This window comes from Alosa sapidissima, chromosome 7 (genome assembly GCF_018492685.1).
Source record: "Alosa sapidissima isolate fAloSap1 chromosome 7, fAloSap1.pri, whole genome shotgun sequence".
Taxonomy (NCBI): domain Eukaryota; kingdom Metazoa; phylum Chordata; class Actinopteri; order Clupeiformes; family Clupeidae; genus Alosa; species Alosa sapidissima.
The window spans coordinates 28,789,351-28,804,153 of record NC_055963.1 but is presented as its reverse complement, the minus strand read 5'-3'; the positions used below and the strand labels follow the sequence as shown (position 1 = coordinate 28,804,153).

General features: G+C 48.5%; 1 protein-coding gene across 4 annotated transcripts in view; it reads right to left on the bottom strand.

Annotated features, from left to right (window-relative positions):
• Positions 1–14,803, bottom strand: part of mtor (mechanistic target of rapamycin kinase) — a 94,260-nt gene that overhangs the window by 15,063 nt on the left and 64,394 nt on the right. For 3 of the 4 annotated variants that reach the window (XM_042096766.1, XM_042096767.1, XM_042096769.1), the window contains 7 exons: positions 14,391–14,530; positions 10,847–10,947; positions 9,336–9,451; positions 6,417–6,494; positions 5,641–5,748; positions 3,231–3,401; positions 1,889–2,020 (listed from right to left, as the gene is read on the bottom strand). In XM_042096766.1, coding sequence (XP_041952700.1) covers positions 1,889–2,020; positions 3,231–3,401; positions 5,641–5,748; positions 6,417–6,494; positions 9,336–9,451; positions 10,847–10,947; positions 14,391–14,530 — 846 coding nt within the window. The remainder of the gene's footprint in view (positions 1–1,888; positions 2,021–3,230; positions 3,402–5,640; positions 5,749–6,416; positions 6,495–9,335; positions 9,452–10,846; positions 10,948–14,390; positions 14,531–14,803) is intronic. The other variant, XM_042096770.1, reaches the window with a different exon arrangement.

The following is a 14,803-nucleotide window of genomic DNA, read 5'->3' as shown; positions in this document are numbered from 1 at the left end:
GTCGCAGCACAATCCTACAATAGATTTCAGGTGCCATATCAGCCAGGGCACTGGTTACCTAGCAAGCAGGGTGGAGCATTTAAGTTTCACACGCTCATGCAATGGAAATGACATCTGTACTCTTTTTGGTCTTGCTATGAGAGGCCCATTATTTGGTGGTTGGACAATGCTAGCACTTCATCTTTTCACTGGTTGTCGTCAACCTTGAAGGCTTGTACATTCACAGGCCATTTACAGACTTTTATCACACAAATATTGCCTCTCCTTGCCAATGATTGTATTGCTTGTCGTACAAATTTTTTTCCTGTTTATATGTTATGTGCATTTGGTTCAAAGCTACACCCGACATTTCAAAGCAATTGCTAAAACAGCTTGCACATGATGGAAGATTTATTTTAACTGACCATGTAATAGTTTAAATATTGCAACTTGGACATTGTACAGAGAGAGATAGAGCCTTTTGTTTTCTGTTCAGTGTGGCCTTGTGTGATTTTGCCTATTTCTGTATCTTTACATGATTGCATGGAAAGTTGTATGGGAGAGTAAGGTTAGACTATATACAACACATTAAGGTTGTACTTCAGTTGAAGTAGGTACTTTGTAAGGAGACATTACCTATGCAGATTTATTAATGTTTCTTATGGCCTCAGTCCTAGTGTTAGCCTCTCCAGCAATCGTTACTCAAGATTTAGTTTTGTTGTTCTACCATAAGCTTTTATTATGCAGTAATGACACGGCCTTGATCCCTGTTACCAAAACATGCCCTGTGTGGTTTCCATGGAAAAAAATCCGGCATCCAGCACTTTGAGGAGTGCCAACTCCTGTCTTCGAGAGCTGTGGCCAAGCCAGACTTTTTCCGGCCCTTATCTAACTGGCACTGGCTCTGCTGATTGACTCCCGACCGTGATACGAGGAGGCTCAGCGTGTTTTTGTGTGTGTCTGGAAATACTAACTGCGCAGTCCCGCGGCGGTTCCTAGAACGGACCGTGTTGGCGCGAGCTCTGTATTGCCGTAATCACCTCTCTCTCTGCTCGAGACACATTTGGGGTCTTACTCGCTTATTTATGAGGACGAGGGAGGGAAACAGGAGTACAGAGCAGCTTGGCTTTACGATTCCCGTGGAGTGCTGGGAACTAGCGAGGAGAGAGAGAGACAAGACAGAGGAAGAAGAGAGAGAGAAAAGAGAGAAAGAGAGAGAAAGAGAAAGAGAGAGAGCGAGAAAAGAGAGAAACAAGAGCGAGAGAGAGAGAGAGAGAGAGAGAGAGAGAGAGAGAGCGAGAAAAGAGAGAGACAAGAAAGAAAGAGAGAGAGAGAGAGGGGGCAGAGAGAGAACTGGGCTGAGAGCTGAGGCTGACAGAGACGGATGGTGGTGGTGGGAGAGGAGACACAGATGAGCCTCTGGCTGGGCTTGCTGTGTCTGTCTGTCCGTCTGTCGGTCTGTTTGTTTCTCCGTCTCTCTGTCACTCGGTTGCCTGTGACCTCAGCCCTGCTGCATGTGGGACAGTCCCGCCACGGCCGACACACCGACACATGTGTGCTCGCTCGCACCCTGACACTTACGTAATCCCCCGCAGACATAACACTTCACTAATGAGCTCGAGGAGGCGAGAGACGCTTCCAGACAGAGAGATGGAGAATCGGCAAGGGAGATGGCAAGGGAGATGGAGAGAGAAAGAGAGACAGATAAAGAGAGAGAGAGAGAGAGAGAGAGAGAGACAAAGAAAGCAGAACATGAAGGGGTGGAAGCAGAATATGAAGAATGAGATAGAGTGAGAGAGAGAGAAATGGAATAGAGAAAAAAGGGAGAGGAAGATGGAGAAAAGACAGGAGGAAGGCACTCCGTCTGTTTCTGCGTCTGGAGTGAGTGGCTGGTGGGAGCCGGGCCTACCTTGCGGGTGCTCTTCCACATGTACTTCATGTAGGCGTATGTGACGTGGGGATGCGCCGTGGGCAGGGGGTGGTCCAGCTGTTTGGACGGGTCAACTCCCAGCAGGAGCACCAGGGTCTTGTGGGCCAGGGCCTTGACACGAAGAGAAAGAGAGAGAGAGAGAGAGAGATGGAGTGAGTGTGAGTGAAATTGACCAAAGATAAGTGTGAAAAAAAAAAACACAAGAAGGTGCAAAGAACAAAGGGACAAAGGCACACGGGAGACGAGTAAAAAAACACATTTCAGGGTGAGGAAAATGCCTGTTATCCTCTTAGATCTAACACACCCATCCATCCACCCATCCATCCATCCATCTATCTATTCATCTGCCTGTGCAGGCATGGCCCAGGCTATGTAAATAAACAGTGGAGTTAGCAGAGGCCTTCGGCTGTAACGTGAACCACCCTCCCAGCCTAGACCCCTGATGAAGGCTGGGGGGGGGGGGGGGTCTCCACAACACTCCAGTCATTCAGCCTCTCTCTCTTTCATCCCTCCATCAGGAGCTCCCTCTCCTTCAATCACAATCTCCCTCGTCCTCGCAGTTGGCTTCTGCAGCCAATTCTCTCTCCCTTTCTTTCTCTCTCTCCCTCCCTACCTCCCTCTCTCCCTCTCTTTCTCTCTCTCCCTCCCTACCTCCCTCTCTCCCTCTTGCTGAGGTCATATGTTTCTGAAGCGAGAGGGAGGGAGACAGAAAGAAAGGATGAGTGAACTCTGGAGGAAAAGGGGGGAGGGAAGGGGAAGTGGGAGAGAAAGAGGGAGGGGGGAGGGGTAAGACCAACTTTCCACTTAGCATGGATCTCTTCCAATCAGTTATATTAATATTTACGCTGAATGCGGACGGCAGTAATGGGGGTGGGCGTAAACGGACGGGCATGTTTGAAGTGCCCAAACTCCTGCGGCAGGGAGAAACCCCACAACTCTCGTCTCTGGAAGTGTCTCCTGAAGGCGACCCTGCTGGCATGCTCTCAGCCTAATGGGACTTTTATGTGTTTATGCCAATTTAACAAGTATAGAGACTCGCTCATTAGAGCATACTTTAAAGCTTACACCAACCATGCTATTTGTTACTAAAGTTGTGGACTTCAATGGTACTGTAGCTTAGCTGAGAGAGTGCCAACGGAAAAGCCATCCATCTTGTTTTCAGTGAAAGAAAAAAGGGTCTTTTCCCAACGGAATAATAATGTTCTGCTCTGGGGCGTCTCATTTGTCCATCTAATAATACCAAACGCTTTCCACAAAAGCACTAATGTGTTACATCATTTTAGCTGAAGGGAAAAAAAAAATAGTGATTTGTTGTCAGTACCATCTGTCCAGTCTGCTCCCTGACGTCCTCATGGTGTCCACTCACCAGACGCCCGCTCTTGCCGCAGAGGCTGGCGTACTTAAGCCAGGTGCGCATGTCTTCGTGCGGGTTGATGACCAGCGAGCGCACCATCAGGATACGCTGCCAGTCCTCCACGATTCGCTGGCAGCCCTGCAACACACACACACACACACACAGAGACACACACACACACAAACACACAGTGTTCAGCAAAAACCCTGCAGTCAGCAACACTTCAGTTCCATTCAATACAATTTCATCTACACAGCACTCCTACCAAGGAGCAGTCTTAATGCTTTCACCAACTAGAGCCCCCTAAAAGGACATTTATAGTGCCAATGGTGAGGACTGAGTATCCCATGGGGAACACTCCACGTGCCTAAGGCTGTTCCCTGAATGTCAACTCTGATAGGAGATGTTCTGAATCGCTGGACATTTTTCTCATGTCTGTAAAATACATTGTAAGTGAAGGCCCTGCAGTTTACATATAGGAAGTGCGTGGAATGTTGGAATGCCATAAATACAGAGCGAGAGAACACTGTGATGTCTTCCACGTAAACTAATGGTTCCTTCAGTGTGTGTATGTGTGTGTGAATGGATGTAGGTATATATATGTGTGTGTGTGTTTGGACCTGCGTGCATTGAGGACTCCATCTTGTGAGGACATCATTCTATGATGGCCCACAGCTCTCATGTGAAGTGAAATGCAGGGTACAGATCCTCATTCTCTCACACACATGCTTGCAAGCACACACATTCATACGGCGCACTAGTGATCTCTGCTTCAGTTTGGACAGCAGCAGGCGTATGAGATCAGACCTGTAAATCAATCTGGGAAAGAGTGCTGTCAGTAATCTGTACTCTGCTGTGGTCATCAACATCTGTGAGTGTGTGTGTGTGTGTGTGTCTCTTCCATCTGACTGGTGGCCTTATGAGTGGAAAAATCTGGGACAACTGGGTTGCGATTCAACTCAAGACACTGCAGGCCCGAACACATTAAGACAAAGACAGACAGAGCAGAGAAAGGAAATAAAGAGGAGAGAGAAAGAGAGAAAGAGAGAGTTAAGAGAAAGAAAGAGAGAGGAAGAGAGAGAAAGAGAGAGCCAAAAGAGCCTACAGAAAAGCAAATATGTCGGGTTGGTGTCTAGGCAACGGGACAAGCCGTTCTCTGTTTTACTCCGAACAGGCCTGTAAATGTCAGTCCCGGGTGCGGGAGATGAGGCTGGAATGCTAGAGAGACCAAAGCCCGGCTGCAGCGCGCCATATTGCTGCCTTGGCTTCACACCGCCCTAATGAGTTTTGAATGTCCCAACCGTTCGGCTTCAATTCACCGACAGATCTTTTTTTGTCTTCCGTCTGGAATAATGCACATTGTGTCGAAACGTTACGAGATGTAATCTCTGTCACACAGGACCACGCCTGATTGCGACTGACTCAGTGACACATAGTTGAAAGGCTGTTTATCGACACTGTGGCAGTCCATGAGAAAAGCGGCTTCTGTGTGTTGCGTTTGGTCATGTTCACAGGTATTTCGACGTAATCCAGCTTTAAAGGGATACGGTGGAAAGCCCTGCAGGGCAGTTGTTCGTAGCGTCGTGCACGGAGCGCTGGGTAGTGGGGGATTGGCAGCGTCTGCTCTCAACTCCAGGTGGATTTGCAGTGCTTGGTGGAAATACACTTCAGAGAGGGGAGAAGGAGAGGTTCACGTGCCTGTGTGAGTCTCTGTGTGTGTGTGTCTGTGTATCTGTGTCTGTGTCTGTGTCTATGTCTGTGTGTGTGTGTGTGTGTGTGTAACTCTGCTGAAGTAGGGGACTGAGGCTCTGCCAATTTCTTCAGTGCTACTCAAAACCTGAAATCCCTTCCCAGAACCTTGGCCTCTGCGCCCAGCGGCCCCTCAGGACGTCTGACTGAGGTGCTGGCACAGTGGACAGTTAGGGTGGCGCACGCAAGCCTGTCCACGGCACGAAACCACCACATCTTCTGCTGGTTAACAGCAACACACTGAATAATCAACCGTTTAATAAGCCGTTCACTGGCCAAGCTGTGGGTTAGAGATGGGCTCTTGTGAGAACCACTAGGCCATATCCATTTCAAAGCAAAAAGAAAACTTGCTGCTTGGGTTCAGTGTTTTAAAAATATAACTCGTATGTAATGAAGAAGAGTTTATCTTTCATATTTGTGACATTTTCTTTATATTCCGTTTTCTGAAATGGTATAACAGCAATATGTTTAACATAGCATGTTTAACATAACATGTTTAACATCTGTAACATAGATGCATAACGCTGCATTTCTTTGGCAGGACACAACTGGAAAAGACTACTAGATGTTTTGAGTTATGCCTTAGTTATGTGTACTAGTCACTGTGCACTTGGAGCATCCTACTTACCTGTAGTCTCTCCCACCAGGTCTCTCGGATGATGTCCCTGCGTTCAGGCACCAGTTTGTACTGGATCACCTCCTCCAGTTCTGACAGCATCTGACACGACACCATGGCCTGCAGCGGGGAAAAGAAGAGCACAACGCCACCCTGTCGTCAGCAGTGCCATGGAAACTCGAGGGCTACAATGGTGCCCAACCATCCAAAACCACTGACTCATTTTCCAAACCGATGACAACTAGATAGGAGCTGTGTCTAACGCAATCGGGCACATTCATTTATAAAGCCGCTTCCCAACAACTCTGGCTTTTCATCAGGCTCTTCTTAATAACCATTGATTCTGGCATTCGAAGGGAACGAAGAGACAAACAACTGAAGCCATGACATCCTGTGCCCATCTTCGGGGACTTCAAAGCGGGGACGGATGAGTCTGTCTCTATCTTCCCTGGTCCACTCACACTGTCTGTTGCCTCTGGTGATGGCGTGCACACAAACACGCTCTCCTAACATCTGCATGGGATAAGGCTCCTGTGATGTGTCTCGGAGAATAGGAATGAGGTTCTGTTACGCAAGTCGGGGCATTAGGCGACGTGGGAGGAATTTCGAGAGAACTGCGAGCCGTCTGATCCCGAAAGATCGCTAAACGCGGCACATGTTGACACTCGGGGGGAGAATGTTGTGTATTTTCCTTCCCTGTTCGCGGTGGTGTAGTGTAAGCGTGTGGTGGCTGGTGGCGGCCCAGGTTGGACAGGCCAAGTGGCTCCGAGCTGGATGTGTTCTCTTACCCCGTATGCTCGACTGTAGCTCTCCCCGGCCATGGCTGTCAGCTCTGCGTCCAGAAGGTCCCTCGCCTTGTCAATACACTGGAACACAAAACAGACACATATGCACGCACGCACACACGCACACACACAGACACACAAACATAGAGTTGTTAATAACCCTCATGGCTATGGTGACATTTTCCACTGTGGAACATTAAACAGGATAAGGCCCAATCGTCTGAAAGCTGCGAGAAAACAAACAGCGGCTGGTGAGCAGGCTCCACGCTCCTCTGATGGACATCTGTCATCCACATGCCTGTTTACTCTCTACAGAACTCTGGTGCTTTTCCACCACCCACTGCTCCTCACTGATATAATGGGAGGTGAATGTGTTATTTCCTCCGAGAAGAAACGAGAGGAGGAATAGGGGAGGGAGGGGGGGCATCAAGTCATCAGGGCCTACATTAACGCTTTTTAATGCTCTTGCCCCTGTTAAGGCAACAAACAGGGTTTAATGAGGCTCCTTGTAATGCAGGTGATGGGCAGGGGTCCTCCTCTTTAGTGGTGTGTGTGTGTGTGTGTGTGTGTGTGTGTACATAAGACTGTGTCTGTGTTGTACTACATGTGTGTGTGTGTGTGGAGATACAGGCTGGCTGATTGCAGGGGGAGTGGGGGAGCTTGTTACTGACGATTCCTCTGAGTCAGCTGCAGGCCCCTGATCTCCCACAGCCTCTGTTAATGATCTGCATTACTGTACCTTACCTAATAAACCCGGGGTTCAACACAAAGGCAGGAATGCAGCCAACAAACACAAGCATGCACACACACACACACACACACACACACACACACACACACACACACAAACACACGTGCACACTCCTGTGACTGCTTGCCAAACTTGGCACCTCCAGCTGCTTTGATAAGTTGACCCCGCCTGCCTGTTAACACCAGCGAGGGTGTCTGCGGGCACAGCTGGGCGCCTGCCCTGCTCCGACGCCACGGGAACGCCGGGACCCCGCGCGCCCAACCAAACAAGAGGGTACAAAAAAAAACACTGTTTATTGCCACCTATTATGTAACTGTACTTTGCCCCCACAGTGACAGACATCCTACAAAAAAAACCCTGAATGCAGCAAAAACAAAAAAGAGGTTCTCAGAGTCTGCTCAGTCTCAGGCTCGAGAGGACAGCAATGCTTCACAGGGGCCAGCAGATTTACAGCCTTCCGGGGGGGAACGGCTGTATTCCCCAAGTCGCAATAATGACCGCGGGGGATGAAGAGTCTCTCTGAGGCCTGTGAAAGGCAGCTGCTTTGGGAATCACTCTTCCAGGCTGATGAGGTGCCACAAAGCATGCGAGGGATGCCTACGCTGAGAGTAACCATAGAGGAGAGTTCACAGAGGTATGCAATGACAGGCTGAAAACGCAATAAAATGGCTGTGAATATCCACAAGGTGTACTCCCTACGCATATCACAAATTGGTCATTTGGTTGTGGAATGGTTGGTTGGTCATGGGCCTTTCAAATCAAGGATTTCTTTTTTTGGTTGATTGAGAAAATCTGGGGTGACGCACACAGGAGGATTTTACAGGGATCTTTACTGGTCCAGGCTTCACCTTGCGGCAGAGAGGAGACACTGGAGCCAGGGGATGAGGTCAGACTGTCCACTCCACTCGCCGGGGGGTAGGGGCGGGAGAGGGGAGCTCGAAGATAAACGGACGCAGCGCTCCACCAGAGCGGGCCAAAGCAGCGCACAAACAGCATGGCTGTTTTGGCTCGGTGGGGGCGTCCATCTATCAAAATACGTCTCGCTTTTCCAAGGCCCCTGGTCCTCATAGAGAAAGTGTTTTGAAAAAGTAAATAAAAAAAATGGCCACCGCGCACAAAGGTGAGAGTCTCTGGGAAAAAGCAGTGGACACGACTGAGCCCTGACTGATCTACTGAGCTCTAGCCACATCTGGTTCCTATTGAGTATGGACAGGAATAACCTCCACAGACAAGAGGGGGGGAGGGGGGGGGGGGGTTGAGGAGCCCGGATCTGGGTCTGATTAGAGAATTAGGAGATGGTGGTGGTGGTGATGGGGGGGGGGGGGGGGGGGTTAGGAGGTTGGGAGAGTTAAGAGAGTATGAGAGAGTGACATGATGAGGGCCGTCTCGTCAGTGACCTGCCACTCGCCCCTTGCGGACAGTGGCCAAACAGGTGTGCTGTCAGCACCTGTGTGAGTGGAGTCAGTGTGAGGGACCGCTTGACCAGCAGTCCACTGGGATGCTCCATGAGCTCATCAAACACACACACACGCATGTACACACAAACACATGCATGCACACACACACACACAAACGCACACACACATACACACACATGCACACACACACACACACACACACACACACACACACACACACACACACACACACACACACACACATAACCCTGATGTCAAATGCACATGCTGTTGCTAATGCTCTGAGGAAGTGGACCGCCAGACCTCAGTGACACCAAACTCATTGAGTCCGGCTTGCTTTAATTTCAGGCCGCTGAAGTCAAAGATTTATGGTGGGCCAGTTACATAACCACAGTTGTAGAGATGCCACAAGTGTTAGTGTGGAGCCAGAATGGGTCTGAGTCACTTCCTCAACCGCCTCCTCTCCTGTTACTGCTGACTAACAATCACCCTGCTTCAAACTAAACTCGAAATCCAGCAGATGTTTAGTCACTCACAGTGTGAAAAGCACTCATTAGCATAAAATTCAAACAAATTTAAGTTGACACATTATGTAATAACATCTCTCTGGTGTAGCAGCATTAGTTCTGGGCTCTCTCAATAATGACTCAGGACAGATGGTGGGTTGTTAGTGTCTCAATAACGACTCACGGCTGTGGTTTGTTGTTTGACTTGAGGTGGTTTGTTTCACGAAGGGGCGCCGTCGTGTCTTACCTGCTGAGCCAGAGAGAAGAGGTCCTGATGCAGGGCCAGCACTGCGCGGTAGAAGGCTCCGTCATGGGTGTCCCTGGGAATCATGCAGGTGTACTCCTCCATGCTGTCCCAGTGGCCTAGGAGCCAAGGACAGCACACAAACCCTTCATTACATCAAGCACTGTGGAATATATCAACACACACTGGAGCTATAGACTGGAGCTTCAGTCATATTTCAGGACTTCATTCAGCACTTCAGGCTAAAGACAAGCCCATCTGTTCTCAGTCAAAAAGGGCTTTTGGTAGAACAAAAAAATGATAGTGAACAGTAAGATTTATGCATTATGTCATTTCTATTTTCCCTGCGAAATCTGCTATCAAGAGGAAGTGTGAATCACTATAGTTATCGCACAGGGCTTTAAATTCTGGGGACACTTAGGCTGTCTTCTTCACACATACACAAACACACACACACACACACACAGATAAACTGAAAAAGGAGAAGCAACTGTGTGACAGGCAGGCTACAGTAGGCACATAACTGAAGCGTTCTGTCCACAGAGCGTATGCTGCAACAATTAGCTTCTACAGAACTGGCTACACCAGAGGTGATAGCAGTGCATACTTAACAAAATATTAGACCAGTCCTCTAAAATGATTCTTATGCTCCTTGAACAGAGCGCTTCAGTTGCGTGCCTGGTGCAGTCTGTCTGTAAAGCGGTCAGATAAGGATCTGCAGTTTATACAAAAGAAGGCCAGCGCCTACACTTCAACAGCGCTCCAGTTGGGATACACCACTTGCTCCAGCAAGGAGTGTGTTTATTTGTCCAGCTCCTCCTAATGGACTGTGTGGAGGTGTCTGCTCACAGTGGGCCCCCTTTGCTTTGGCTGCGGTCGCAGTAGTAGATTTTGAGAGGGCGTTAGATTAAAGATTAGGGTTTTAGCAGGAGCTCCGGGAGTCTTGTTCATTTATTTACATGAAGCTGTGGAGTGTGGTCTGGGTAAAGCGGGATTTGGGGGGAGGGGGGGGGGGGGGTGGTTACTGGCTGCGTCTTAAGGAGAACTGTTTTTCCGCCTCGGCTAACATTATGATCGGGCTTCCCTCAGCGCTGACGGACTTCAAATTGAGCTTGAGGCAGACGTGAAACGGGGTTCACAAGGTAGTTATAACAGTCCGATAAAGGGTACATGGGGTACTTTTGGCTGCAAAGCATATGGGGCTTTTACAACTTGTTAAGCTCTTGAGTCAAAGCTCATGAATTGTATCAATGTTTCTTTGTGATTTTGCACATACAAATAATATATTATGAGCTGTAGTACAAACATATGCAGAAGTGTTCAAACTGGTAGTTTAGGCTGGTGAAAGTGTTGAAGAGTATATACATCAGTGCAGTCATACAGTTTGAAGTCAGGTTGTCACCATACAGGTAGTATGGCAGTTTATGATGAATCAAATGCAGTCACACTGTTTTAGATGCAGCCGCTGGTAGTATTGATGGGGCAGGGTGGTGAGGTGTTTGAGAAAATCTTACCCAATCCCCAGGCAGCAGCGGCGGCCATGCGGGCCATCTTAGCCTGGGTCTCCTCACTGACCAGTGTCCACTCCTCACAGCACTGCTGATGTAGCTGCCCCCTGAGAAATACACACACACAGACACAACTTGAACATGATGATAGCTTCAAGCCAACCCTGTGCTTTGGGGGGGGAAGTGAGAAAAGGTGCCTACGGGTGTCGTCTAGTGCCGAGACCAATCTATAAAAACCCGTTCCACTGGACCTCGCCGACAAATCGCCCATTGTACGAGCCTCTGTGCACTCGCCTTTATTGACTGGGGTGGAGAGTGCATACCGCAATGCTTTGGAGGGCCTGCTGCACACAGATGGCAGTTATGGCGCGTTTTACAGCGAGCGAGCAAGGAAGCCCGGCTGCCTCAGCCACCGCCATAGCCGCGCGATAAAACACACCAGCATGACATCATATCACGAGCGGGAACAGTAAAGAATTAAATCTATATAAAGTAACTCCACTGGGAGCGGGGGCTGGGCTTTGAGTGGCGCTTTTTGAGTGTGGCTTCTGGAGATCGGGCAACTCCAGACCTCCATGTTTGGGGGCACCTACAACAGGCACACCAGTGGCGTAGTAGTGTGAGCCTCAGTCTGGGTGTGTTTGTGAGAGAGGAGGGGATTGGTGGTGAGGGTGGCTTGAGTGCTTCCCCAGCTGCTCCAGCATTGATGTATTTGGGGGTTACACAAATAAAGGGGGGCCTCCAGCTCGCTGCTGAGCGTCCGTCACACATGCTGCGCTCAAACGGGGGGTAGGGGGTTGTCCCTGCTACCGGCACGCCACAGCTACCCGGCAGTCACGTGGCCCACACTTCACGGGGGATGTTATGAAGGCTATATAATAACAGCACACAGAGAGCAGCGAGAGAGGGAAAATGCACATAGTCCCAGACTCTGACCCTGTTCCGCCATTCATTATGCTCTGGTTGACGTAAAACTGAGCTCTCTCGCTCTAGAGTTTGCCAACTCCAGAAGGAATGAAAGAGATCCAGGAATACTGAGTGGAAATGGGAAGCGTTGCGAACATACTGTGCCCTCATTTACAGTGAGTGCGTTTTGGAAAAAGTTGGCGCATGAACCATATACAATCACGTCAAGGCTTCTCTCACTAAACACCCACTGACAATTTCTGACATTTCTTCCACCACATTGGAAATACGTGCTTCAAAACACGCACTCAAAAATATGACTATTTGCCGAAACTGCTGTGAGATAATTCACTTCTGCCGCACAATTTGGCTTTTGTTCTAATAAGCGGTGCAGGCTTTATGAGTTCGCTCTGGTGACTGACTTGGACTCAAGTGCTTATATGAACCTCAGTCGCTCTACAAGCTATTGAATAAAGATCCATTGTGGCCTCGCCCAGAGTCTAGTGGCTGCTTTCCATAAGCTCCTCTGTCATGGCGCGTAAGGAATGAGGTGTTCTTGTTTACTAACCAAGATCAACTTTAATCGGCCTTCTAGGACTGACACGGCGAGTTCATTTAACCTTTCGGGGGAAAACGGGCTCGAGTCTTGCGCATATGACATACTCAGTGACAGTGTTCTTCCACTGATGCAAGAGTGTGTGTTTAATTACATTTCTGCAGGCCAATTTGAGGTGGAATACCTTGAAATGGACTTACATTGGGGTTATGACTAGGGCTACAACTGAAGACTATCACGCCTTAAATAAAATTATGACCTGAACATTCTTTCACGATGAAAATGAATGAAAGCATAAGAAATCATTGCATCTGGAAAATAAGACTACATGAGTGCTGATTTAAAGATTTTTTGAGTCTAAATGACCAGGCGTCAGGTGTGTCAGTGATTTGTGATTCAAATGAACATTATAACCTTAACATTTAACATAAGAATGTGTACTTAAGGTTAAGATGTGCGTTTGAGTGTGTGTGCAACATATATTCATATTCACACCTGTTTATCTTCAGTGTTCATGCTACATAAGAGCTTACAAAAAAAATTGTGAAATAAACCCTTTGAACCCCAACCCTTTGATTACAAAAAGTGACGAAGCCCTGTGCTGGGAAGGTACAGCTCACAGCCCAGCCGAGCTATACCGTCCCCAACCAAAAACAAAAAAGCTTCCCAGCAGCACTTGCAGCTCTCCCGTTACAGGAAATGGTCACTTTTTCCCCTTTCTTCTTGCCCAGCCGTCAAAGTGCACAATGTCAAATTCCATCAGTGCAGAGAGCCAGAGCGGGGCCTGGTGGAGCCCAGAAGAGCAGTGTCAGCCGGGCAGAGTGACTGAGCACGCCAAGCCTCTCTCACCTCACTGCTCCGCTCCGCTCCGTGCTGCAACCCGTCTCCTCTAAACCTACACTCTTCACTAGCATTAATCCCCTCTCGTTTCCACTCGCTCACACTATCTAGGGCAGAGATAGGACTGCATGGGGTGGGTGGGTGTCTGTGTGTGTGTGTGAAGCAGGGTTAGGGGTGTAAATGATTATATAACTGGACAAGTTCTAAAACAGACCCCTAATGCACATTCAAATGACGTCCCCCCCCCAGAAAAAATCGATTTGACAGACTGTGACATGTACCAGAGCTTTTATATAATATTAGCCGATTGTGTTCTTTCCCTTCGTCGGTTTTTCCCCTGTTTTTATCAGTGGTCCACCAAGAAAACGTCATTTTGAGGAAAGCGGACTGAGAAGAGAGCTCTCCAAGTTCGTCTTTCCCATTAACAGCACACACTATCAAACACAACTGCTGGAAGAACAAGGCAACAGCCAAGTTGCCATGAAACCGCATGTATCCAAAGCAACATCCTCGATGGTGCGGACAAAAAACCCCCACTGTTCTAAACCTTTTAAAACTAGAGTCCACATTTACAGGAACTTTCTAGACACCTCCTCGGGAAAAGCTTGGTGCATTGTCGAAACAAAACCTCGCCAAGACTCCCAGGTGTGGATGGGAGCACCGCTGAAATGCCCTTGCATGGACAGACAAGCAAAGTGCCCCATGGCATGTGCATCTGCCCCCATCCCTGCCAACACTCACAAAGCACCACTGACAACAGAGGTGGAAGCGGATCCAGATAGAGCTGCAGGGTGAGCCTGGGTCAGGAGCCAGGAATGCCAGCGCGGGTGCCAGGGAGATTGATGTCCTTCACAACCCCTCCTGGCCGTCCACCAAGAGCTGCATTCCTGCTATGTTGTGTGTCTGCTATTTTTTTTTAACACAAGATATAATGATGCAAACAAACAAGTACATTGACAAAGCAGTCTTCCAATCTGTTAGGTACAGATCACTTGAGGGACTGAGACTTAAGTCATAAATATATAAAAGTAGCCCTGCTCTCTCTCTGGTAACTGCCCTCTGCCAACCTAGTAAAAGAAAATAGCTTCGCCCTGGGATTCCACTACGAACAGGTCCTGTCTGACTAATGCACATGGACAGCTACTGCTCAGCTCATAAAACAAGATGGCTTCTGCCTGGCAAAAGAATGTAGGGTGTGTGTGTGTGTTATGTGCCTTTGTGAATGATGTCTTCCTTAGTCCAACTCACCATTCTCCTAGTGCCTCAAGACAGCGCATGCGGCCTAGGATGAGCTCGGGGTCTTCTTTGTTTAGGTCAATTTTCTTGTCGTAGGCCACCAGGGCATCTTCCCACTCGTGGAGCTTCTCGTACCAAGTCGCCTGGATCTCCTGTGAAGGTGTGTGGGGGGGGGGGGGGGGAGACGGGAGGTTTGAGTGGTCCTTAAGATAAATAAACAATACTGGTGAAAATATTGGCTTCGGTTGAATTTATTACTGATCATGCACAGTTGACATGACACTGTTTGGTGCTTCTGTCTACTACAAGAGCATTTGCTTTTTTAAAGGATGCTACTTCATCACAAAGTGACCATGACAACTTCTAAAAAGCTGCACTTGAAAACAGAAAAACTGTCCTTGAATTCCTCCTCCAAATTACAGTTA